General features: G+C 43.3%; 1 protein-coding gene across 2 annotated transcripts; it reads right to left on the minus strand.

The window, feature by feature from the left end:
- Nucleotides 1-9,528: 9,528 nt before the first annotated feature.
- F3 (coagulation factor III, tissue factor) lies at nt 9,529-21,522 on the minus strand. Of its 2 annotated transcripts, XM_002751122.6 has the most exons (6): nt 21,310-21,522; nt 20,060-20,171; nt 15,729-15,928; nt 12,949-13,127; nt 12,186-12,345; nt 9,529-10,489 (listed from the first exon to the last, which is right to left on the minus strand). In XM_002751122.6, the coding sequence occupies exons 1-6, from the start codon at nt 21,407-21,409 to the stop codon at nt 10,353-10,355; spliced, it is 888 nt and encodes a 295-aa protein (XP_002751168.1). In that variant the 5' UTR covers nt 21,410-21,522; the 3' UTR covers nt 9,529-10,352. The 2 variants fall into 2 exon arrangements, with proteins under 2 accessions (XP_002751168.1, XP_078189196.1); XM_078333070.1 differs by lacking the exon at nt 12,186-12,345 and having other exon boundaries at nt 9,535-10,489.
- Nucleotides 21,523-25,525: the final 4,003 nt, after the last annotated feature.

Consider the following 25,525-nt stretch of genomic DNA (forward strand, 5'->3'; position numbering starts at 1 on the left):
GTGTGGGTTCTTTCCAAGTAGGTGTTTGTCTCCCCTGTACCCCATCTCTGCCAAAAAAAACTTTTTGAATTTAATTTGTTTTATCTAATACATTTCCTCACAACGTGCTGTCAACATCCTATTCTGGCCAATTACTATTACTCTAAGATGACTCTTTTTGAGACAGGGTCTCGTTCTGTCATGCGGTCATTATAGCTCACTGCAACATCGAACCGCTTGGCTCAAGTGATCCTCCTCTCTGAGCATCCAAAGTAGCTGGAACTCTAGGCACACATCACCATTCCCAACTAATTTTGTAATTTTTTGTAAAGATAAGGTCTTGCTGTGTTGCTCAGGCTAGTCTCAAACTTCTGCCCTCAAGCAATCCTCCCACCTAAGCCTCCAGTAGGGCTGGGATTATAGGAACAAGCCACTGAACATGGCCCTAAAATGCTTTTTTTAAAAATCAAAATAAAAATGCAGGGCATGGAGATGTAAAAAGATACCTCACTTTATTACTGTTATAATTATTACTCCTAAAGTATAATCTTCTAAAGTACAATTCATATATCACAAAATTCACCATTTTTAAGCATACTATTCAGCATATTCCAAAGGTTTTGTAACCATTACCACTACCTAATTCCAGAATACATTTGTGATGCCAAAAAGCATGCCTATCCTTATTGGCAGTCACTCTCCAATTCTGCCATTTTTGCAGTCCCTGACAACCACTAATCTACCTTCTCTCTCTCTAGATATACTTGTTCTGGTCATTTCCTGTATGTGGAATAATGCAATGTGGCCTTTACATCTGCATCTCTTATGTAGCACAATGTTCTCAAGGTTCATCCTTGTTGTAGCATGCATTAGCACTTCAATCCTTTTAACGGCCAAATGATATTCCATTTTATAGTTACACCACATTTTGTTTATCTGTTCATCAACTGATGGCAGTTTGGGATGTTTCCACTCTTTCACTATTATAAATCATGCTGCTATGAACATCTTTGCACATATTTTTGAGTGGAAATCTGTTTTCAATTTTTTGGTGATATACCTAGGAGTGCAATTGCTGCCTCATATGTGACTTTATGTTTCAGTTTTTGAGAAACTGACAGACCGTCTTCCTATCTCAGTGGCTACACCATTTTATATTCCCACTAGCAATATATAAGAATTCCATTTTCTCCATAACTTTCCAAACATATGTTGTCCTTTCTGTAAAGTCATATTAGTGGGTCTGATGTGGTATCTAATTTTGTTTATATTTTCCTAATGATGAAAAACACTGAACATCTTTGATCTGCTTTTTGGTCATTTGTATGTATCCTTTATAGAAATGTCTATTCAAACCTTTTCTCTTATTGTTAAATTGGGTAATTTGTCTTTTTTGCTCAGTTATATGCATTCTTTATATACTCTAGATACTAGACCCTTGTCAGGCATGTGATTTGCAAATAGTTCTCCCATTATGTGGATTATCTTTTATCTTTCTTGCCAGAGTTCTTGGAAGCATGAAAGATTTTTTATTTTCCTAAAGTCCATTTATCTACTTCAGGGTTGCTTGTGCCTACTTAAGAAATGTTTCATCCAGAGTCACAAAGATTTGTACTTATGTCCTCTTCAAGACATCACTCCTGGGTTTTAGTGGAGGGTAGACATTATTTATTTATGCCTCCTGTCCATTTCCAGTATTTCTCATGATTGGTATTCATATGCGCACCACCCCTCCAATGGAGCATTCCATGGCCTGGAATAGAGCTCTGGGGACTGGTATCCTTCCACTGACTTTGACACTGGTGAGAACACTGATTATGTGATTCACCTGGCCTTAAACCAACCCACATGAACATACTTCTCAGGACATCTAGAGTCGAAGTCAAGAGCCTCTCTGAGAACGCTTGGCAGCCCATGCTGTTCTAAGGCTGGAGCAGACTGCTTTTGTCAATTCCAGACAAAGGAGACTACATGGGTTGACTGGGTCATACATATGCAGAGTCAAACCCCTGCAGTTCGCTCTGTCCGGAATAGACAACTTTCATCTCGGGTGTTAGAAAGCAGACCTGTTTCAGGGTTTGGGGAAGGTAGTTCGATATGAACTAGGTCCTCTCTAATTATTTTTACTGTATGTGACTTATTCCTAGAAACAATGGAAGAATATTTATGTTCGAACATTTTGTCTATTCTTTGTCAATTGTTGTTTGTCTACAGTTTTAAAGTAGGTAAAAAAAGAGCTCAACGTAAATATATTATTAATACTGAATTATGCTTGATGTCCACTGCCGTAAGATGATATTTAATTGTGTATACAATCTATTACTTATGTATTGTCCGGCTCCTGATGAGAAAACAGACTCAGAAAGATTACAAAATTTCCCTGGGTCACAAATCTAGTGAGGAGTCGAATAAGAATTAGAAACCAGTTTCTTTTGGCCTTCAAAACTTACCTTATACCATTAGATCAAACTGAATGACAGTACTTTTGCTAGAATAAATGTCAGAGTGTGGGTCTAGATTGATTTTCCAAGAAAATATTGTGTCACTTCAATAGTATTTCAAACTTTTAAATTTCAAACTCGTTTTAAACATTCTACCTTTTTTGTGATTGTCATTGATCTACTGGATTGTTTGACATTTTCTTTATGATCTATTGGAGTTCTTTACATATTTTGAATGAGTCCATTTGTTTTGTTGTTGTTAGAACAACTCAGAAAAATAAAATTCCTGTTTATTGTTGGACAACATTGTTTCACACATACATCAAACAGGCCAATAAATAAATAAATAAACAGCAACTTCATAGACAAAAAAGGAAAAAAAGGAAACCGTTTAATCTTTGGCCTTTAAACCATCTCATACAAACCAACTACTTATAGTACAGCCAAGTACATATACGACAAAGGTACTGGAATGCTCGGAATACGATTGTTTTTCTGTTGTCGTTTTCGCTTTTTTTTTTTTTACAAGGTTTTTTTTTCCTCCTTTGAGATTCTAATGAACACGGCCACACCACAAGTAAAGTCAGAAGTAGGACAGAGAACACTCCGAAGCCTGGTTTGGTCATCGGAGATCATTAAAAATGACTGACCCTAACAATAGGTACAAAAATATATAATGTGAATAAAAAATACAAACAAATTTCCTTCTTAAAGTACTTTTAAGAAAAAAAGCAGGGCCTTGGAAGTTTTGGTTCTTTTTTCCTCCCCTGTTGCAAATTCTCATGGTTTGGGTTGGGTAGTAGAGAGCGCGGCGTGTCATCTGCGGCTGGCACTGCCCGCGGTGGGCGGGCGGGCCGGCCTCTCTACTCGAAGGTGACCACATTTAGATTCTGAGACCGGAAGTGGAGGGTGAATAGGTCACGGCGGCCTTTGTTTTTGTTTTATTTTAACTTTTCCTTTTTTGCTGTCTAATCATCCCCGTGGGTCTTCTGCTTCTTGGTATCGGTATCATCCTCATCATCCTCATCATCTTCACCTGCCCGCTTGCCCGTAGCAGACTCAGCTTCCTCATCTTCATCTCCATCCTCCTCCTCACCATCACCTTCGTCTTCCTCCTCCTCGTCCTCCCCACCTTCTTCCTCTTCTTCATCTACCTCACTGTCAGCCTCCTGCTCCCCATTTTCCTCATTCGCATTCCCGTTAGCAGGGGCGTCTCTTCCATTTTCCGCCTCTTCCACAACTTCCTTCTTCTCCTTCAAGTCCTTGGTGATTTCGGAGCTGGTGTCTACCGCTGCCTCTGACATGGTGGGGCCCGCCGGTGATTCGATGCGGGGGATTAAAAAGAAAGGGAGATTTCAAGGACTCTGGCGATAAAGCTGCCGGAGTCTGCGAGGGCGAAGGAGGCGCGCGGCGGAGGCGAGCAAGGAGTCGGACAAGGAACAATGCAAAGATGGCTTTTCAGAGCAGCCAGTTGTTTATGTGTGTGTGTGTGTGTGTGTGTGTGTGCGTGCGTGTGTATGTGTGTGTGAATGAACCTCTCTGAGAATGCTTGGCAGCGCATGCTGTTCTAAGGCTTCGCACCAAATCCCCTCACAATAGCTGATAAATAAAATTCTACCTTTACTCTCTCATTTTTTTTTCATTTTACGAGTATGACTCTGCTGTGAGGAGGTCTTGACGTGTGTGTGATGGAGTATATGTTGTTTACTGAGAGGCGATGGCAGAGAACACTGAGCCATCCCCAGGCAGGAAACTGCTAGAATAAGCAAGCAGTATGTACCGGTCACGGACTAGTTAAACCAGCTCCCAAAACACAGGATATTTGACCTTGTCCCAATTGCTGACTCACCAAGTGTTCTTTAGCTTATTTCTATCGTAGTAGTGAACAGGCACTATCTGCCTGTTTAGAGTATCTTTATTCTATGAAGAAACATAAAGCACCCGCTTATTAAAAATAATCACTTGTTCACAAAGAATAAACACGTGGGTCAGAGTCTGCTCTGGGTTGTCAGCTGGGAAATGCTGTCAGCCCCCTGACGGCCCCACTCTGATCCCACTTTTGCACTCCATCTTTGTTTGTTTCTTAATTCCTTCAGCGCCACCTGGGTCGGGGGTCTCTATGACTGAGCTGGTCTCAGCAACTCTTGGTAAAGTATTATGAGTCACTGACACTTTCATGTGAATGATTTTTTAATCCTTTCATCAGTTGGAATGATGAAATGGTGTCCTTTGAAATATCCATCTATGCTTTTTCCTGGGTCTGTCTTTTGACCCTTGACCCTTTCCTCCATTTAGTCAGCTCAGCAGTTCTGTGATCACTGTCTCTGGAAGGGATATGGCAGCTAAAAGCAGAGAAAAGTGGGGTCTCTGCTGGTTCCGGACAGCGTGAACAGCAGGACTAGTGCACAGACCACAGATTTGAAAGAGAAGATGGCAACAAAACAGAGGCTTCCCCACTCCAGGCTGCCACTCTCAGACTTGAAAAGGGCTTCCTACGCTGGAGGGAGGGGTTAGAGGGGATGTGGAGGGATCTAGAGGGCACTTGCAGTGGTGATGGGATGTGCACTTGAACACAACTCCAGCAGAAAGGTAGGTGACCCAGAAGGAGTCACCAAATTGCTTTGGATGATTTCCATCTTCCGGTGGAAAGGAAGCCTACATAAAAAATCAAGTGTTGGAGAAATGAAGAAAATGATTGCTGTTGTGTCCATGGACTCTTCTATTCGGACCACTGTGGGGACATTGTGTATGGGAAGTCATGAAGTCTGCTGGCTCTGGAGTAGGGAGCTGCACTAAATGGTGAAGGGCTGGACAGGAAGCTCCTGGTGCATGCACTGGCCTGCGCTGAGCAGCCTTTTGGTCCTCATGCTTCCATTGGGTGCTCTGCTTTGGAAGCCAGTGGGACTGTAGAAGGAAGGATCATTTCATCCTTCACAGCCACCTCTTCTTTGAAGTCTTCATAGATCCCCACAGAAGAATATGGTCATTTCCTCCTTGAACGAGAGAGAGAGAGAGAGAGAGAGAGAACGAGAGAGAGAGAGAGAATGAGAGAGAGAGCGAGAGAGAGAGAGAGAGAGAGAGAGAGAGAGAACTGGTGAAAAAGAGCTGGTGGAAGATTGCTCTGCATCCAGTGTGGGGCCTGGGGTTCCTATTGGTCAGGAGAATGAGAAATGAGGTAGAAAATCTAGTTACAGAGTCAGGGAGAGCCAGGGCAAGCTAGAATCTGGGAGCATCCCTGCATTTGTTTCTCGCCACCTCTAACGATGATGACCAAATGGTGGCTGCTGCTTCACTTCTCCTGTCCAAATCTTGCGAAAATTTATCTTTTGGTTAACTATAATCTAGAACCATACAGGGACGAGGACTCTGCGAAACGTAGTTCCAGATTAGCCAAATTGACACATTACAAAACTGCTCATAGAACCCTATGGGCATAGAGAGTTGACAGGGATACCCTTTAAAACATAATTTATTATTTTTAAACAGATTACGCAGGTTGCTGCAAGGAAAATAGTAGGGGAATAACTGTGGGAACAGGAGGCCAGCCAGGAGGCTATTGCAGTCATCCAGTGGGTCACGGGAGTGGCTTGAAGTAGAGGGAGAGCAGACGAGGTGACCTTTGGAATTGGTGTGTTTTAAAGGTAGAGACAGCAGGCTTTGCTGACAGATTGAACGGGAGAAGAAAGAGAAGTCAATGACAAACACCACGAGTTCTGGCCTCAGACAACGGTGGCTGCTTCTTAAAATGGGAAAGACTTGGGGAGAAATAGGTTTTGGGGTTGGGAGAAATGAAAGATTCTCTTCGCATGTATCACAATTAAGATGTCTGTTAAATACCCAGGTAGAGAGGTTGTGTAAGTATTTGGATCAACAGTGCAGCTCTGGAGTTCAGGAAAGAGGTTGAGGGCTGTGAGAAGTATTTGGGAATCGTCAGCATCCAGGTATTATGGGCATCTGGCACGATAGAGCTTGATAATAGAGTCATGGACTTGAATACGTTACCTAGAGAGTGATTATTGATAAAGAATGAAAGATCTAATGAGAACTAATTATCTTAGTTCAAGCACTAAGATAATCCAATATTTAGAAGTTGGAAAGAAGGTGGTATCCAAGAAGGAATAGGAAGCTGAGGAGAAAATCCAGATGAGGGATTCCAGGGGTCAAAGGAGGTTTGTTTTTTTATCAGATAGAAAATAATACAGGATGTTTATCTTCTGCTAGGAATGATCAAATAATACAGGAGAAACTTAAACAGCTGGAACAAAGGGATAATTTTAGGGGGCAGTCATTAAGTAATTGAAAAGGCATGAAAATGAAAGTTCTTTTACACTGTAAGTTCACATTCTAGGCACCTTCTCTGTGTGTTTATACTCCATGGTCAATGCTTATACAGCATATTAGGGTGCTTTTGACTACAAGGAACAGAAAACCTGACTCAACTTACTTAAACAATTATTAGATAATGTCCAGTGAAAAGTCCATGGGTTGGGACTTTGAGCAAGGCTTGATCCAGCAGCTTGGTGCTGTCACCAAAGACTTCACTTCTGTTTTCTTTCTTTCTTTTTTTTTTTTTTAAGCAGCCATCTATAACATGTCTCAAAGAGTGATTGCAAACACATGCGAGACAAATGTAAAATTCAAAGGTCTAGCCAAATAAATGAAAAGCAAAGACTTGCTCTGCACTGCTCTCCAATATGTCAACTCCATGTAAAGCTTGCTCCCTTTGTGGTCTCAAGACTGCTGCCCGCAGCTCTTGCGGCTGTCTCTGCGTTATGTTCCATCAAGAAAGAGCATCCTGCCATTCCCAGAAAAAGCCTTGAGATGCACTCCTCTTAGGCGTGGTTAGGTCACGTGCCTACCCCTAAACCAATTTTTGCAGCCATGAAGAAGGAATGTGCTGACTGGCAAAGCTGGAATCACCTAGATCGCAGCTGAAAAGCAAGGGCTGTGGGAAAGGAGAGCATAAGCATTCATTCTAAGCGTCTGAATGACAGTCAGGTGATGTCATAACAGTATAAACCTTCCAAGCAACTATTGGAGGAAAATCACACAATTTAACACACATGTCCTAGAACAGCTAAAAAGAGCATCTGGGAATGAGTTTATTCACAATTTGATAAATACAGATAATTGTTTAAGGGGCAGTTCCTTAGATTATAAGCCATAAGCTGTAACTAAACTAAAATGTCTTCGGATTTCATGAGTATTAGTTTCATATATGTAAGCCAAATTCAGTTAATAATTTAAGATTGGAAAAATATCTTTAGAATGCATGAAAGGGCTGGGCACGGTGGCTCACACCTATAATCTCAGCACTTTTGGGAGGTGGGTGAATCACTTGAGGTCAGGAATTCGAGAACAGCTTGGCCAACATGGCAAAACCCTGTCTCTACTAAAAATATAAAAATTAGCCGGACCTGGTAGCTCAGACCTGTAATCCCAGCTACTCATGAGGCTGAGGCACGAAAATTGCTTGAACCTGGGAAGCAGAGCTTGCAGTGAGCCGAGATCTCACTACTGCACTCCAGCCTGGTGACAGAGCCAGACTCTGTCCAAAAAAAACAAAACAAAACAACGAAAACTAAAACTAAACAAAGAATGCATGATAGTTTGGTTTAGTAACAATTAACTCTATGGGGTGCATTACTATCAAGTAACGAAATGCAATTTGGTCCACTAGGGGGCAGCAGTTTCCGGATAGCGGCCAATAGTCTGTAGTATGGTTTCTGCTCCACTGTCAATCACTGTGGCTGATTTTTAGTAGCGGAGGTGAGGTCTCAGCAAATAGGAGGGATGTGGCAAAGTAGGGAGTGGTTAACATTTGCTGTGTGGAAGCTCTCTGATTACTGCGGTTCAGCCTCATTATGGTCTTTAATGAATCCCTTCCTTGTGATCAGCCAGATTCCTTGTTAGTACCCAGACCTGTTTTCAGTCTGTCAGTATTTTCCTTAGTGGAGTAATTCAAATTCCTTAGATAATAAGGTCAAGAAATTACATAATGCTATAATTAATCCTGGCAGGGAAATTTCTGGATCGGCACCCTCTCCTGTAGCTTGTTCTGTCTCCTCATGTAATTCACTAAGCTCTTTGTCCCAGGTAGCCCCATGTGAGCAGGAATTCAAGATAATGGCTGAAGCACCCTTCCTTGAGGACGTGCCCCCATGCCAGTTTCTCTTTTGTTGACTCTGCTGCAAATGTGTCCCTTTTCTCCGGTGCAACAAAACACTACAAGAGTGCGAGATTCAGCCTCTCCAGCGTCAGCACAAAAACAAACAAACAAAAAACAAACCGACCACTGGTCTGTTTTCCATAATGTCTCCAAAATGGCTATCATTTTTATGAGGACATCAAAGTTTTGTTTCAGGCATTCTTCCTTAGGATGTGGTGTTACATAAAACAGTTCATGTTTGGAATTTTATTGACAATGTTAAAGTCCTTTGATGCAAAGGAACAAAATAGACTTAAAATTTAATAACAGCTGGATAGTGAGCTGAAGTCTAGCTTGCTTTTAATTGGCTCTAGAGATCCACTTCTATCTCTCCCTATCTTATATTGTTCTTTTACCTGATTTTCTTTCAATACAATTATCCCAAGAATGTTTGTTTTCTCATCTCCAAGTAGTCAAACTAGTGCCAATGGGAAGAAATCTCTCCAAGACTGAAGAGAGCGCACTCTTTTCCCTTCGCTGTAAGATGACATCCCTATCCCCTGTCATGTGCCTTGTGGTGACTCTAGCAGGCAGAGTATCGTCAGGCTTGGTCACTTGCTTGGGGCAGTAGCATGTGAACAGAGGTGACGGTGGCCCGTACAGAGCAGAAGTGTAGGAGACGGGCTTAAAGCCTGAAGCTGTGGTTGCCTGTTTCTACCGGTTTTTTGTTTTTCCCTCTGCCTTCATCTCATTAAGGGCTTCTCCATTGGTTTGCATGCTAGAATAAGAAGACATTGAGAAGAGGTGCAGTCAGCCTACAGTCACCAAAATATTACAAGTGAAAAAGATGTGTTGTTCAAAGCCGCTGACAACTTTACAGTCATTTGTTACTGTAGTCGAGCCAATACAAACACCAAATCATATATAAATCATAAATGGAAGACAGAATAAGAACAACAGTAACGATTCCATCACCTTTATTTATATAAAAGTATATTAAATAAATTATCTCAATATATACAAATAGAACAATATTATCTACATAAATAGAAAATCCCCACATACAAAATATTTTTTAAAAATTATATATAAACAATGTCAACCATAGAAGCTTTAAGTACCTTAAATCATAAACTCTAGTTTGTACAGTAGTCTTATAAAAATATAGTTAGCTCTCAAAGGTTTAATACCACTTAAGTCAGTTAAAGTTCAGACTGGAAACATATTAGGGAGGTGCCCAAAATACCGATGTCTCCCATCCGTAACATTCCTACAAAAGTTTGCCCATTGTTCTGAATTTCCAAATACACTCTCAAAAAAAAGAACCTAAACACCATATTACAGACATACGTATGTTAGAAAAGTCCCAGAAATTCACCCAATTTCCATTTTACTTTCCTACATGAATTGAAGTCAGCCTCTCAAAAGCTTTTCAAAAAGTCCACGCAGGATTTTTTAAGGCGTTTGGTCATTCGTTTTTGCTTGGATGCCATGGTTTCTCCTTAAGTGCGGAATATATAATCTAAAGTATATGTGCAAAAGGTGCCATAGTGTTAAAAATTAAAACTTGGAATTGGTTGTAGTACCGTTTGTGACATTTCAAAGTGGCTAATGCTGATGGCAAAACCAGAATGCTAATGGTAGTAACAGGTCATATCAAGAGCTTTTTTTGAATTCCAGGGTCTTCTGCTCTGAAATACTCATTTGTGTTTCCACGTATTCTATTCTCTTAAAAGTTCTCACAGTGCAACACAGCCTTTGCAGTAGCGCCAACGCTGCTTCCTTTATGCAACATTCAGCGGAGAGTTCTCCTTCCAGCCCCGCCCCACTCTTGCCTTTCTGCACTTGTGTAGAGATACAGCCAGGATGATGACAAGGATGATGACCACAAATACCACAGCTCCAATGATAAAGAACATTTCTGAAAAATAAAAGGCATCCAGTCAACTTGGAGAGCTCAAATCCCATTTATCAGTAGGCAAAATTGAGGACATAGCCCCAAATTACACCATCCTATTTTTGTGCAATTTGAAATTTTTTTCTTCCACTCTTTCTACCACACTTAGATTAGGAAAGAATTTGTTAAACCCTGAATGTTTCAGAGTAATTGGCAATGGCTAATCGCATTTAATGGGTTTTTAACAAACTGAATAATGCACAGCCCAGAAAAGATATGTAGTTGGAGGTCAGAACAATGCTGGGAAGAAGTGCCTAAAAGCGATGCTGAGATTGACGGCAATGATCAGAGTAGAAGATGAACCCTGAGTACAAAATGGGAGAGCCCGAGTGCTGCCAGGATTCAGGTGAAGTAGAAATAGCAACTAGTTGGGGCAGTAGGAAGGCTTCCTGGTGGAAGTGGCATTTGAAATGCCTCTCCAAGGACGCATTTTAGCAAACAGAGAAGGGCCAGGGAAGCAGAGAAGTGTGTGCACAAAAGGAGAGGCAGTGGAATGAGAGCTGGGCTTTCGGATGATGACGGAAGGCTGTGGTAGGATGGCTGAGAGGGGTGCAGGACCAGAGGTAAAGAGAAACCTCTCCTGTCAGTGGCAATAAAGAGGAGAGAATAGTTTATTTAAAGTGTTTTAAAATGTTCAAATCTCATCTTCACATGGAGCTAAGCCATCGTTTCTTTGAAATGGAGTCTCGCTCTGTCGCCCAGGCTGAAGTCCAGTGGTGCAATCTCAGCTCACTGCAGCCTCCACATCCCAGGTTCAAGCAATTCTCCTGTCTCAATCTCCCGAGTAGCTGGGACTACACACACATACAACCATACCAAGCTACTTTTTGTATTTTTAGTAGAGATGTGGTTTTACCATGTTGCCCAGGCTGGTCCTGAACTCCTGACCTCAGGTGATTTGCCCGCTTGGGCCTCCCAAAGGGCTGGGACTACAGGTGTGAACCACCACACCGGCACAAGTCATCATTTATATCCCCTGACTCTTTTCTTCTCTGAAAGTATTCAGAATACTTTCCTTGTAAGGCATGGAGTGAGATGCACAGGCTTGCAGCCTTATGCATGAGTCTGAATGCCCACAGCACTTCTGGTTAGGGACTGTTCCTCACACAATGTGTCTGAGCTCCCAACGTATGCACATGCATGTACACACATGTGCCTACCATACACACACAGGCATGCACGTGGGGATATTTGATATACTCAATCCCTTCCCTTGACAGGTTAGCCTGCATAGCCTCTGTGGTGACAGCCCACGGTGGGTACTCACAAATGTCTACTGGGTCCTGCTATAGCTGGCCCAGAAGCTACCCCCGGAGTTAGAATTTAAGCATGAAAATATGCCCAGGGAAATCTGTGACTTGATGCCAAATCCTAAACATAGTTTGTGGATCCAGTGGTCCGCAGAGTGCTTAGCGCATGGTAGGTGCTCAGGAAAACACTTGCTAATACAAGGACCCGAACAACACAGAAACATCGCTCAATGTCCACAGTCTCAACAGTACCAAAAGCAAAAGCAAAACCAAACCGAACCAACAACAAAAACCTCAAGGCAGTTTTTCTTCCTATTTAACCAAGGAAGTATATCCTAGCCCTGAGGGTGGAGCTATGTACTCCCCAGGGCACACATACCCCCAGGCAAATGGCCGGCAGAGCCACTCACCTCTGAAATCCCTTTTCTCATGGCTGGTACACTCGATGGTGCTCTCTACACTCTTGGGGTTAGCTTTTCGGGATGGAATCACCGCTTGAACATTGAAACAGTAGTTTTCTCCTTTATCCACATCAATTGAAAACTCATTAGTGTTTGTTTTGGCTGTTTTCTGTAAAAAGATAGAGTTCTTAATTCATCTGGGCTCACAGTGAATTCTTTCCCCTTTACTAAGTCACTGCAGAGTAAAAACCTAGGTTCTAAGCAAAGCTGACACAAACATAGCTGACACGTGAAGGATTAGAAGACTTCGCTAATCAGTTGCCCCGATCACTGCTAAAAATGCCTTTTCCAAGACTGAAAAGATTCAATTTAGGCATACTGAACCCTATTTGGCCTTCAGAAGATATTTACAGTAAAAGAAAAAGGAAGGAAGTATTACGCATTGAACCAAAACCAAAATTATTGTCCCTGGGATCCTCAATAGAGGGAGAAATGTGAGCATGGCAGGACCTTTAGAGAAGATCTGATCCAGCGCATTGGCTGAGGAACCTGAGTTTCCGAGGGGCCCTGCCCAGAGTCACATGCAGTGCAGAGTCACAGGTAGGACCAGGGCCTGTCGTCCACCCCTCCCCACAGCAGGTGACCATGCTTCTACTCCACCACCTTCTCAAAAACCCTGTTCTGCTATTTTTGAATTGGGGAAGAAATGGGCTGTAAAACCCAAGTATCCACAATTTAAAACAGGTCATAAAAACAAATTAAAAATGCTTACCTTTCCCGTACTTGAAGCTCTCCAGTAATAAAGTGTATAAATTAAGTCCTTGCCAAAAATATCCCGGAGGCTTAGGAATGTGTCATTTATTCTGACTAAAGTCCGCGCATCTTGCACTGTCACATTCAGTTTTGTCTGGACTTGTTCAAAACTCTTAATTGCTGGCTGTCCAAGGTTTGCTGAAACAAAGGAAATGAGCTCGGTTGGAACCAAAGAATTCTGTACAAAGTTAAATCCCGTTTTGTTATCACAATTGACAACTTAATTATCTCTCACATAAAATGTCTGCATAGAACCAGCTCCCTGAGAAAAGCAGGTGTGGCGGCCCAGAGCTGAATCCTAAGACATTCTGTGGCAATGCTGCCCAAAAGAAAGACAGCGAAGCCTCAGATGTCATTTTAAATTTTCTGGTAGTCACATTAGAAAAAGTAAAAAGGAACAGGTGAAATGAATTTTAATATATTTTATTTAACTAAAGACAGTTGACTCCTGAATAACATGGGTTTGGACTCTGTGCTTACATGCAAATTTTTTTCAATAAAAGTTACACCAAGTGTGCCTGCCTCCCCCTACTGCCTCCACCTCTTCCACTTCCTGCCGTGACCCCTGCTCTTCCTCCTCCTCCTCCTTCTGAGCCTACTCAATAGGAAGATGATGAGGATGAAAACCTTTATGATGATCCACTTCCACTTAATTAATAGTAAATACATTTTCTCTTCCTTATAATTTTCTTTTTTGTGAGGCAGTCTCTGTTGCCCAGGCTGGAGTGCAGTGGTGTGATCTCGGCTCACTGCAACCTCCACCACCTGGGCTGAAATGGTTCTCCTCCCTTAGCCTCTCAAGTAGCTGGGATTACAGGCACCCACCACTACGCACGACTAATTTTTGTATTTTTAGTAGAGAGGGATTTTCACCATGTTGGCCAAGCTGGTCTTGAACTTCTGACCTCAAGTGATCCACCCACCTTAGCGTCCTGAAGTGCTGGGATTATAGGCGTGAGCCTCTCTTCCTTATAATTATCTTAATAACATTTTCTTTCCTCTAGCTTACTTTATTGTAAGAATGTAGTATATAATACATGGAACATACAAAATGTGTGTTAATCGATTATTTGTCTTATTGGTAAGGCTCCAGTCAGCAGTCAACTAATAGGTAGGCTATTAGTAGTTAAGTTTTTGGGGAGTTGAAAGTTATACTCGAATTTTCAACTACACAGGGAGTCAGTGACTCTCAGCTATGCAATGCTTGAGTCAACTGCATATATCTGAAATATGATCATTTTAACATGTAATCAATATAAAAAAATTGCTACACTTTTTGAGTTCCAGTGCGTACTTTATACTTACAGCATTAGTCATATGTCAAGTGGTCAACAGCCACATGTGGCTAGTGGCCACTATATTGAATAGGGTGGTAGCATAAACTGTATTTTAGGTTCAAAAACATGTAGGGCTATGAAAAAGCCCAGGAAATGTCCTTGGTACGTTGAAAAACTGGATTTAACTACTGGGTCTCTGCAATGGCTCAATTATCCCATGTGCTTTGGTTAAATGACAGTGAACGGACATCAATGCACAGGCCAAATACGTGTGTGCACATGCGAAATAAACATATAAAATATTTCCTGTCTTGCACCAAGGAAGGATTTGAAGTAGCTTACAAAAAAACTCAAGAACTATTAATATAAAAGAGAATCACGAGGATGTCATAAACTAGGGGGCATGAATGTCCACCATGCCTCAGTCACCAGAGGGGTTGCTGACACAGCTGCATTCTTGCCTGGGGCCACAACAGACATAGGCAGAAGCACCCTGGGGGTCTGGAGGGTCTTACGAACGGGTCTCTGGCAAGGCAGCCACATTCACCTGGGGTCGCGCCCCCAATTTCGTAGCTAGCAGAGGAGAATGGTTGGTTAGTTGTCCATCCACCCCTTCTCCTCACCATTCCTACTTTGAGAAACTGTTCTCTCACTGGGCCGGCCAGGGGTAAACACAGAAAACCCACTAACACAACACCTTCACTCCAGACAGCTGACCTTCCAAGAGAAGCTAATTTCACTGCACTCAATGTGCTGCACGCGTTCATGTAAAATGCCCAGCTCAGAGCCACAGTCCTGGCGAAAAGAACTTAAATCTTCTACTTGACAGGAATTACCTGCATTTTCTTACTGGCTCCTAGGGTCAGCTCACGGAGGCAAAGGCTGAGGAGGAACGTATTCCACCTTTCCAAAACCATACGAGGGCCACAGGCAGATGGCTGGGCAGGTGCTGGTGCATCATGGAACTCAAATCATGGCCAACTGCTTGGAAATGGTCAGCATGATGAGGTGATTATGGGCTCAGAGGGAAACCATGGACTTTCTCCATCATTTTGGGAAAAATCCTCAAGTGGGATTTTTGGTCTTATAATGGGACAGAAAAATCAGGATATACGATACATATAGGGAAAAGCTGAAAGCCCAGCCTCAGTGGATGTCCTATCCTCACCTCTTCCCTGCCCTGCCCTCTCCCAGCGCACATTCAGCTGCTCACTGAGGACAGTAATACGGTCTGAGGACAGACTAGGAAAGAAAGTTACTTGATGACACTGTCATCAGCTCCAAAGTTCACATTCTGTGACTCTCCTACCACATCTGGAATGTGTGAAGAGGGCTGTGGTACTTAACCAGTTTCCGAGAAAGAATAAAAATTTTTATTTAGTAGCCCCTAAAGGCACAAGATCACAAGAATATTCAGATGTTTACAACAAGAATAAAAGGTATTACAGCCCAAGCCACTTACTATCCAGGTAAGGTGTGAACTCTGGGGAGTTCACAAACAGAGGCTCCCCTGCAGAACCGGCGCTACCCACATCCCCTGCCGGGTAGGAGAGGACCCGCGCCAAGTACGTCTGGTTCACGTCCTTCACTATTTCGTCGGTGAGGTCGCACTCTGTGTCTGTTATGTGAAAGCATTTGTTTTTCCAGTCTCCTGACTTAGTGCTAAAGAAAGAAAAGAAGAAAGAAAAATAAGTGAAATGTTACAATTAAACCCAACACAATAGGCTGCTTCCTGGCTGTGCTGTTCTGTGCTAACCTCGGGAGCTCTACAATCAACCCTAATGATGCAGTTACTGTGCCGAGCACTTTGCTTTTTGTAAAACATTGTTTCGTAGAAATGGGGTCTTGCTATGTTGCCCAGGCTGGCCTCAAACTGCTGGCCTCAGGTGATCCTCCTGCTTCGGCTTCCGAAAGTGCTGAAATTCCAGGTGTGAGCCATCATATCTGGCAACACTGAGCACTTTGGATGCATGTTGAGTCCTCATAGGGGACGGCTCTGTAATTTGCCCTGTTTTTACAGCTAAGGCCTCATAGTGGACGGCTCTGTAATTTGCCCTGTTTTTACAGCTAAGGCAACCCAGACAAAGTGAGACTGGGTGACTAGTTCCAAATCACACAGCTGGATTTTGAACCAGACAGCTATTTGACTCCTGGGTCTGTATTCCCAACCATTTTGTTAAATATCTTTCTTAGAATGTGGACACTCTGTCATGGTTCCAGGGGACAAAGAGCAGTTTCCCATCAAGATGAGGCAACTAAGACAAAGTGAGATTGTTCACTATATTCTACTTATTATGCCGGATTATATTGTTTGTTACATCATGTTCCACATTCCATGCAGCATAGAGTCTATATAGTGAACCTACACAATGACATGCTATACCTATATTCTCTCATGACCACTATTAATGCTATTATTAATCATCCATTGACTCCTCTATATGCCAGGTACTCAACCGGACCCTTTAAGCATGTTACTTCATTTGAAATAATCCTTCCAAGAAGGTACTGGATCTCTTTCATCCATGAGGACACTGAAGCTCACAGACACTAAGCAACTTGCACGAGGTCACATACATGAGTGGCTGGGTCTGTTTGCCCATGACGCTGCATGCCTCCCCTGCTTTTGCAAGATGTGAATCCATCTGAACAAAGATTACAGAATAACAATACAGGTAGTATCTGTCCAACAAAGTCTGAGACTAAAAAGCTAAAGACAGATCGTTCTTTTGTGAGACATCATTGAAGGGAAAAGGATTTAAAGGACTTCTACTGAAAATGAAATTCTTTTAAATGACCAAAATAATAAATAGGTTAAGTGTCACCACAATTTGATTCACACATTTCTGCCCCACGGAAAGTGACAGTCATGCTGCTCTTCCCTTTGGCATCATTGACTGCCAGAGTCAGACCCAATGTTCAAGGCCAGGTTCCAAGTCCACCTGCTCCAGGAACCTTCAGATCTCCCAGCTGAGCATCCACCTCTCCCTCCCCTGTCCCCCGAATAAATTTCTCCATGATGCTTTTCATATGAACACAGTCTGCCTGGTATGAGGAGTGCATGACCTTGTGCACCCCATCAAGCAGCAGGGCTGTACGGTCTCTCTGACTATGCGATCGTTTGCCTGGGAAAACCAGGCACCATATGGAGTCCATTGTCTAAATTCACACATAAAAGCCATAAATATATTTTCTCTCAAAATCTGAACTAAGGAACCAGGCCAAAATGGATATGGGTGAGCACATCCTTTATCTTAAAGTGCACAAACTGAGATTGATATTGAAATATTTTTGGTTCCTATTTATTTAACTTTATGTGATAAAAGTAGAGAGGCTATTTTGGTCCAGAATAACCAAAATGTGTTTTATTATATTATTTCCATTTCAAAAAGCAAAAGCAAATGAGACTATGCTGTTTTCTTTTTATCACTATAGCAAATAGTTGTTCAGATAACATGAGAAAGTCTCCTGCAGCTTTCCATGTACCACAGAGACACAGTATTTGGTTCCTCCCAGCTCACAGCAGGGACCACATACTCTACAGCAAAGTTTAGCACAAGGATATATACAGTATCATGGTTAACTAGTAAAACTGTGTAAACAGGTAAGGAAGGGACAAGTCTGTAGAAAATCCCTCTGAATGTCATTAAGAGCATCAACACTTTAAAAGCCTCCAAGGTTCCTCCAGACATTGCAAACCCTCTGATTTGCAATTTTGAGTTAACTAAAAAAATTCCAACAGAAGACAGTCACTAATTTGGTTGCAGGTTGTTTTCCAAAAGTGCCATAAATTCAACTTTAGAGTTCAGAACATTTCCACGGAATAAATATTACAGGTGATGGCTTGTGCTAAGGCTTAAGCCATGAACATTTCCCAACCACCATGGAAAACTGCTAGCAAAGGTGAACAATGCAGTTGGAGCTCCAAGGAGGGGCTTCTCCACCGCAACAGTGTCCTGCAGCTGGAGCCAGGCTGCAGCAGTGAGAGCAGTGGGGAGAGAAGAGGGGCAGCCGCTTCCAATGCTAACTGTAGGGAAGGAAAACAAGCAGGGAGGAAGGCCCAGTGAGGAGATGCAGTGGGCATGGCTTTCCTTCTTACTCCCTGCTTTGGGGCCTCCCATCAGCTGTGCCAGAGTCACCTGAAGGGTGGTGTGCAGGTACAGGGAAGTCCTTGGTTCCAGACCTGGCATGGGCACTCACCACCAGTGTAGTCATGAATAAGTCCCTCACTTCCCAGAGCAACAGTTTCCTCATCTGTAAAATGATTGCTCTGGTCCTTTTTAACCACGAATTTCATTTATTCCTGGGGTGGGCAGGAGAAGTGGGCAGATCTCAGGCAGGGGCTGATGAAAAAGCTCCCAGGCCTTCCAGCACAACAGCAAGAGACTGTCTAGTCCACAGGACCACCGTGAGTTGGCCAGCATCCCCCAAGCCGTAGCCCTGCGCTCTGATGTTTGCAGATCAGGAGCTGTGCCCATTTTTAAAAAAGCAGCCTTATAAAGTTCAAGAACTTACAGTTAACAAAGGCTTATGTTTAAAAAGCAGGTGAATCATAAATATAATCCCACGTGTCCCTCAAATATTAGACTGACTATATTTAGGAGGTAAGCATTCCTCCCAAAATCTAGTTTTTATCATCTAGAAGGAAAGTGTTTACTAAGGTAAACTTCAGGCCTGTATCAGAGAAATTACTAATTCTGAATTGGTGAAATCTGAATTGACAAGTTTGACCATAATTGTAATCGTTATTTCAGGTTATGAAATTCCTTCATCTTTCCCTCTCCCCCTTTCTCTCTATACATATCCACACACGCATGCATGTATGCACGCAAATTCTCCCTTCTGGTTTGGCAACTGTTACCATGAAGGTCATTTTGAAAAACAAGAACATTCACTTAAAAGATCCATAGCATACCTAGAAGTTGCATTCCTAATGCTGTAAAGGGCTTGGCACAAGCTAAACAAAACCACAAAATACCTTTAATTTTGCTGGTGCTACTTTTGTACCTTTGTACAATTAGCGTTAAAATAATTTCCACAGCAGCTATTCTCTATTTCGTAAGATCTCTGCCAAGCTTCCAAGCCTCCTAGAACATTTCAAAAACCAAAAACTTGCCAAGAATATGGTGAAAACCATCAAAAAAGACATAACCTTTAGATTGAATATGCTGAATTATCAGCTCCTGGGGACAGCTGCCAATCAGAGTTGAGGCACCGAGGAGAGCCACCCTAGACCAGGAGGGTACAGACAGCGGAGTATTTCTGCTCTGCCAGGCTCTGAGTCACCCATTTGGCCTCCTCCATTGAGAACATGTGTGCTGCCAAATTTTGATTCACAGAGTCCAAAGATGAATGAATCAAACACTGCTTAAGGGCAATGTATACATTGAAATTCCTCCCCCACTCTTCCTAAGGTGTTAGATAGACATGGCTCACAGTCTAGACAGTAACAGAAAAAAGACATCCGTGTTGAGATGAAATGTAACTAATCTATCACGACCCAAAGCACACTTCAGGGCCTACTCAAGACGGTTCACCTCTCCACAGTTTATACTCCATTTAGGAATTTTCCCGTCATTTCCAAAAACAATTAAAATGTCCACTCAGTTTGAGGTCTGGAAATGTTGCAGGCTTGTCAGAGAATGATACCAGCCAGCAAACTGCCATGAATCCCTTCCTCTTTGTCATCTGTTAAATAATTTCATCCAGTAATCAGCTTTAAAGACATTCGTGTTCGGCATAGGACAGTAGAAACATCAAAAACTTAATTTTCTTTTTTTATACCTAGCTTACCTTATCTGCACAGTGTAGACATGATTGATGGGTTTGGGTTGCCACTCCAAAATTGTCTTGAAATTAGTTGACTTCCAAGTTAAATTATATGCTGCCACAGTATCTGCAGTGCCTTTAAACAACAGTGAAACAGCTGTTACTGCATGTACTTCTCCACACACGAGTGTGTTGATGTATAAAACACCTTCCCACCTGACATCACCAAAAACCTCACTTTTCATTTTTCAACCACAAAAGCTTCATTAGTGAATTATCAAGAGAAAACGAACCTTCAAATTTTTTCTAGACCCAGAATTTCTTCATGACAAGATTCACCTTGTGAATCCCAGGACACCGGCAAGAATCTTGACATTTTCGTTTGAAATTATTCATGGGGAAAGCCCTGTCTATAAATTGACCGTGAAGAGCCCAGAGCCTTCAATGTGCCAGTCCAGGACTTAGCTCAGGGAGTCAGGTTCAACCCGCCAGGAAGGGTCTTCAATAAGTTACAGGAAAAAGGCGAATCTCACACGTGTGACAAGAGTTAGGACTGCATACAAATGAAAAAAAGGACAAACTTCAGTTTTTCCACTTTTATCTGAAATCTCTCTATACTGAACTTCCACAGAGACCCATGTTGACGCGTGGCCTGGCACGCCGCCGGATGTACTGGGTCAGGATAATGTATTATGAAGGTCTGCTTTGTCAGTAAGAGGTAGATCGCAGTCCCTACGCAGTCCCGAAACCCGCATAGAAATACGGGGCATGGACAAAGTTGTACCTGCTCCAATCCAAGCAGCAGTCCAGCCCTTTAGGATTGCCTATACTCAAATCTAGAACAAAAGTGGCCAGGAACAGACCAGGGTCGCTCTTTATTAAGGGAAGATGCACATATAATGAAAGATAATATCCAAACCTCTGCACGCCAACACGCCGCATCACATGGAAGGTAGCAACTCACTGGGAAGCCCTTTTCCCCATTGTTAACGCGGGAGCCAAATGTCCGCTTATGCAACAACAATGAACGACCCAGGCAAACCTCTCTAGCAGAAGGGGCAGCGGGGTCTGGGGCGCCAAGTCCCTCGAAGCAACTCCCGCCGGCGCCCGCGGGGCTGGGTTCATTCAAGCCGGGCTGGGTGAGCCGAGTCCCGTAGGCGCGGGGAGCAACATGGGCGCCCCGGGGAACCAGGGCGAGCCCGCTGCCAACCAGGACTGTCGCCTCCCTCCCGCGAGCCGCGCGCCCTGGGTTTCCAGGGGCGAGTGCCACTCACCTGTAGCGCCGGCCACCTGGGCGAAGACCCAGCCGAGCAGGAACGTCAGAGTGACGGCGGTCTCGGGGCGCGGGACCGGGGGCCAGGCAAGTGTCGCCATGTCCACGAGCTGGAGGCGAGATCGAAAGAGTTTCGTGGCTTCCCGGGGGCTGAGGAGGTTGGCTGCAGAGCCGGCCAGAGGGAGTGCGAGGTGGAGCGGGGAGCCCAGAGTCTGGGGGAGCCGGTGCCCCGCGCGCTATAAAGGGCCGGCCGCGCGGTCTCCCGCGCCTCTGCCGGCCCCCGCCCCCGCCGCTCCTCCGGACTCCCCGCCCCCGGCCCGGGTCAGCCGGCCTCGCGGTGGGCGGCCCCCGGCGATTCCACACCCCTGCCCCGCCTCCTCCCGGTAGGAAACTCCGGGACCCTGCAAAGGGTGACTCACCTCGGTGATTCAACCGCGCCGCCGCGCGCGGAGCCGGCCTGGGGGCGCAGATGGGTCCAGGTGCGGCGGGGGCCCGGGTCCCCCAAGGTACCCGACCCCGAGGCCCCCGAATTCACCCAGGCCCGCGACTCCGACGTTTAGTTTAGGCGGGCTGCAGGTCTATGGCAAGAAAGGGTGGGCGCCTTGGAAGATTCTTCCCTTACATTTGGTGATAACGTGGGAGCGGCGGCATTTACATTGAATAGAAAGCACGGGGTCTAGGCTCCGCTCGGGCACTTTGCCCATCTGGAGCTGAGGCTCGGGACCTGCAGCGGGGTAAACGTGTGGGTGAGCAGGCGCTCTCCCAGACACGACTGCCTCTTCTATCCCACGAGGGTCAAGAACACCTGTCCTGCCCACCTCGCAAGGCTCTTAGCGGGAGAAAGGCGTGCGAATGCCCGTGTCAGCCACGGATGTGACCGGCTCGGCTCACAGGTCTGAGGGTCAGTTGGCCCAGGCACTGCCCGGTCGGATCAGAGATAGAGCAGCCTCACATCTGGCAGTTTGCCTCTAGGAGAATTCCAGCGTGACATCTGCAGCTCTGTGGTTCCAGAGAGGATGGTTCTCATATTGAAGAAGACATCTGTGGGACTGAGTTCCACCCAAATGCAGAGAAACCAAAAATGAAATTGAAAAATGAAGCCAGACTTGTGTGCCACTGGTTTTAAGCTTTGGTTTTTCTAAATTATTTTCCGGCTTCTCCTTCTGGGCTTTGCTTGTAAAGTTGCCAGGCAGGAGAACAACTCTTATTCTATGAGTGGCATGGTAAGCCATCCTGTGAAAGGATCTCCTGTCATTTATTTTTACTCTATATTGCCTGCAAGACATGACTGAAGAGTTCTTAGTGTAAGAATGGTTTGTTTCTGCTCTCCTTTCTCACGGTTTCCCAGGAAAGTCAAGTCTTGCATTTTAGTGTATACTATATACATATAGCTTGCTGAACCACTCTTTAACTGAATAAAACTGCAAAACTTTAATTTTCCCCTTTGCCTGAACTGAAATAGCACATCCAGGTTTAGCCCTTGTAGACTTTCCTTCCTCGAAGTAGAAAGTTGCCTTTGCTGGTTTCCTCTTCGAGCTCTTTACCAGCTCTGAAACCCACAAAGTTTATGTTTGCAGAACTAAGCCATGCAATCCTCTTTTTATGCAGACTCTAGTCTGAGTCATTTTCCCTAAGAGATCTTCAGCCGCACCTGGAATGGGATTCTTTGCTCTTTGGGATTGAAGGTAGCTAAAGAGAAATAGTTACACTTCAGGTTTGTTACAAGATCCAAGGAATTGTTGCAATTCCACTTGGAGTCACTGACTTTTCTGAAATCATATAGGGCTTTAAACAACGTCAAGATCAGCCATTTGATAAGAAAAATGTTTACCATTGGATTGTGATACAAAATGTGCCTTAAATATTGATAATTAGATGAATATTTATTTTGTGTACCATTAAAAGTGTCAGGCAGGAAAAAGAAGAATTTGTTTGATGTTTGCACAGGTTTTTTTAGTAAATACGGAATGACGTTCTTCAAGATTAAAAAATGCTAAAATCCTTACTATTTTCAAGAAGAGGGAGGAGGAAAACTTGGTAAATAATATTTCATTGCAAAGTGTTTTCTTTGACTGATCTAACTGCAGCCAGACCAACTTTTTAGTGGTGCCAAGTGTAGTTTGGCACCATTAAAAAGTACATATCTAAAATTTCACTGTTGATATTTACTGCACAAGAACAAATTGATTGTTAACATTATTCCTTAACCTTAACACAGATTTTTTTTACTCCTGTCAGTAAAGTCAAGCTTAGCAGTTACCAGCTCCTCCAGCTACATGATGTGTCTTGGAGGCTCTGAGAAATTCGAAAAGTTACTAAATTATAACAATAATCTCACTAGCTTGACCAATCCCTTTCTGATCAGATTTTAGGATGCCAGAGGGTGGGAGAGGAGCTCACAGGCATTCTTTTATGGATGAGGGCCCTGTGGCCAGCTGATCTGAGTGAGCGGGCTTGCCTAACCACAAAGTACAGATCTGGTCTTCTACCCCAGGGGCTTTCCTTCCAACACCAGGCTTTCTCCTACTCCCAGTGAATGAAAGTGAGACTAAGTGGCAAATCCATCAAATGAGTGATTAATTAATCCATCCATAAGCACTCAAAAATGTTCTACATGTACAAAAAATGCAGAAAAGTACAACACTGTACAAAAACTACACAGCAAGTGTAGAAAAGTACAACACTGCACAAAAACTACACAGCAAGTGTAGAAAATACTTGCAGTTTGGGGAACTCATTGTTCTTAGGCAGAAGTATCCTGATGTTTAGTCCATGAAATAGACAGACATGGAGACATGTAGAAGAGTTTGAGTTTCCTTTGCATAACCAGTGATGAAATGTGGTTGATGAGAAGTCTGAAAATAATTAAGATGTTTCAGCCCTTCCTCTGTACTTTTATCATACTTGCTGCCAATTTTACCAACTTGATTTCGTTGAGAACTTCACTTACTTTCACTTGTGTGTTTATCTGTTAATCTTTTCCATTGGATTGGGTTTTTGTCTGTTTTTTCATCTCTCAACATTTTGCACAGTTATCAGCACATACTAGGCACTTAATACCTTTTGAATCAATGAATACTTTATAAAATCATGTGTGCAGCCAAATATTTCACTGGTGTTCAAGAGATGAAATCTGTCACTGAAGACTCTCTTTCTAGGGGTCAGGCAGTGAGTGTTTCATGATGCTGAGACTGGTAAGAAAATACAAACCCATAATGACTCGAAAGGCACCAACGTGACAGCAAGCTCTAGCAGTCCAACCAGCGGTAACTAGCTCTGCACCAGCAGAAAATCTCATCAGGAAGGGAGATAGCTGAGGAGCAGAAACCAGATGTGCAAGTTTGGAAACTGGGTAGCATCTTTCCCTCCCTCCCTTTCTCCTTGCTTTTCTTTCTTTCTTTCGACAGGGTCTTGCTCTTATTGCCCAGGCTTGAGTGCAATGGCAAGATCCCAGCTCACTGCAACTGCCACATCCTCGGTTCAAGCAATTCTCCTACCTCAGCCTCTGAATAGCTGGGATTATAGACATGCGGCACCACACCTGGCTACTATTTGTATTTTTAATAGAGACAGGGCTCCACCAGGTTGGCTATGCTGGTCTCGAACTCCTGACCTTGTGATCCACCAGCCTTGGCCTCCCAAAGTGCTGAGATTACAGGCATGAGCCACTGTGCCCGGCCTTTTAGCTAGTGTTTTTCTATAAGACTGGATTCCACGGTGATTCAGAATATACTTTGTCATGTGATGAGGTTGTTGATAGTTTTTCTTACATACAAAGGCTGAATCAATTTCTACAACAAATTCCTCAAAATGTCTGTTTCCCAGGAAAGAGATAGGTTAAGATATATGATAGCAAGTAAAATTGAGAATAATTCAGAGAAATCTATTGTATGCATATGAAATGGTAAAAGAGCAATGCAACCATTTTATCCAAAATTCAGGTAAAAGGCAAAGTATGATAAAAGGCCAGAGGGAATTAGGAGTTACTGGGAACACAGAGTTCTTGGGGGGAGAAAAATGACTCAGCAGAACCTAAGAAACATCTGGCAGGGTAAAGTTAGTCATGGAAAAATTGGCAGTCATGATTATGCATTTTGTGAAAATAGCGATTTACTAGTCCAACGATTCATTCAGACCAAAATTCAATAGTTGAAAGACCATACAATGAAATCTGTTCTCCTGGTCATTCAAAATACGTCTATCAACTGTCTAGAATA

Source organism: Callithrix jacchus, chromosome 7 (genome assembly GCF_049354715.1).
Source record: "Callithrix jacchus isolate 240 chromosome 7, calJac240_pri, whole genome shotgun sequence".
Lineage (NCBI taxonomy): Eukaryota > Metazoa > Chordata > Mammalia > Primates > Cebidae > Callithrix > Callithrix jacchus.

Coding starts and splice junctions, on each gene's coding strand:
- F3 (XM_002751122.6), bottom strand. CDS start 21,409: ATGGCGACACTTGCCTGGCCCCCGGTCCCGCGCCCCGAGACCGCCGTC. Junction 13,128..15,728: donor GTTCACACCTTACCTGGATA/GTAAGTGGCTTG, acceptor CCTTTGTTTCAG/CAAACCTTGGACAGCCAGCA. Junction 10,490..12,185: donor TGAGAAAAGGGATTTCAGAG/GTGAGTGGCTCT, acceptor TTTATTTTTCAG/AAATGTTCTTTATCATTGGA.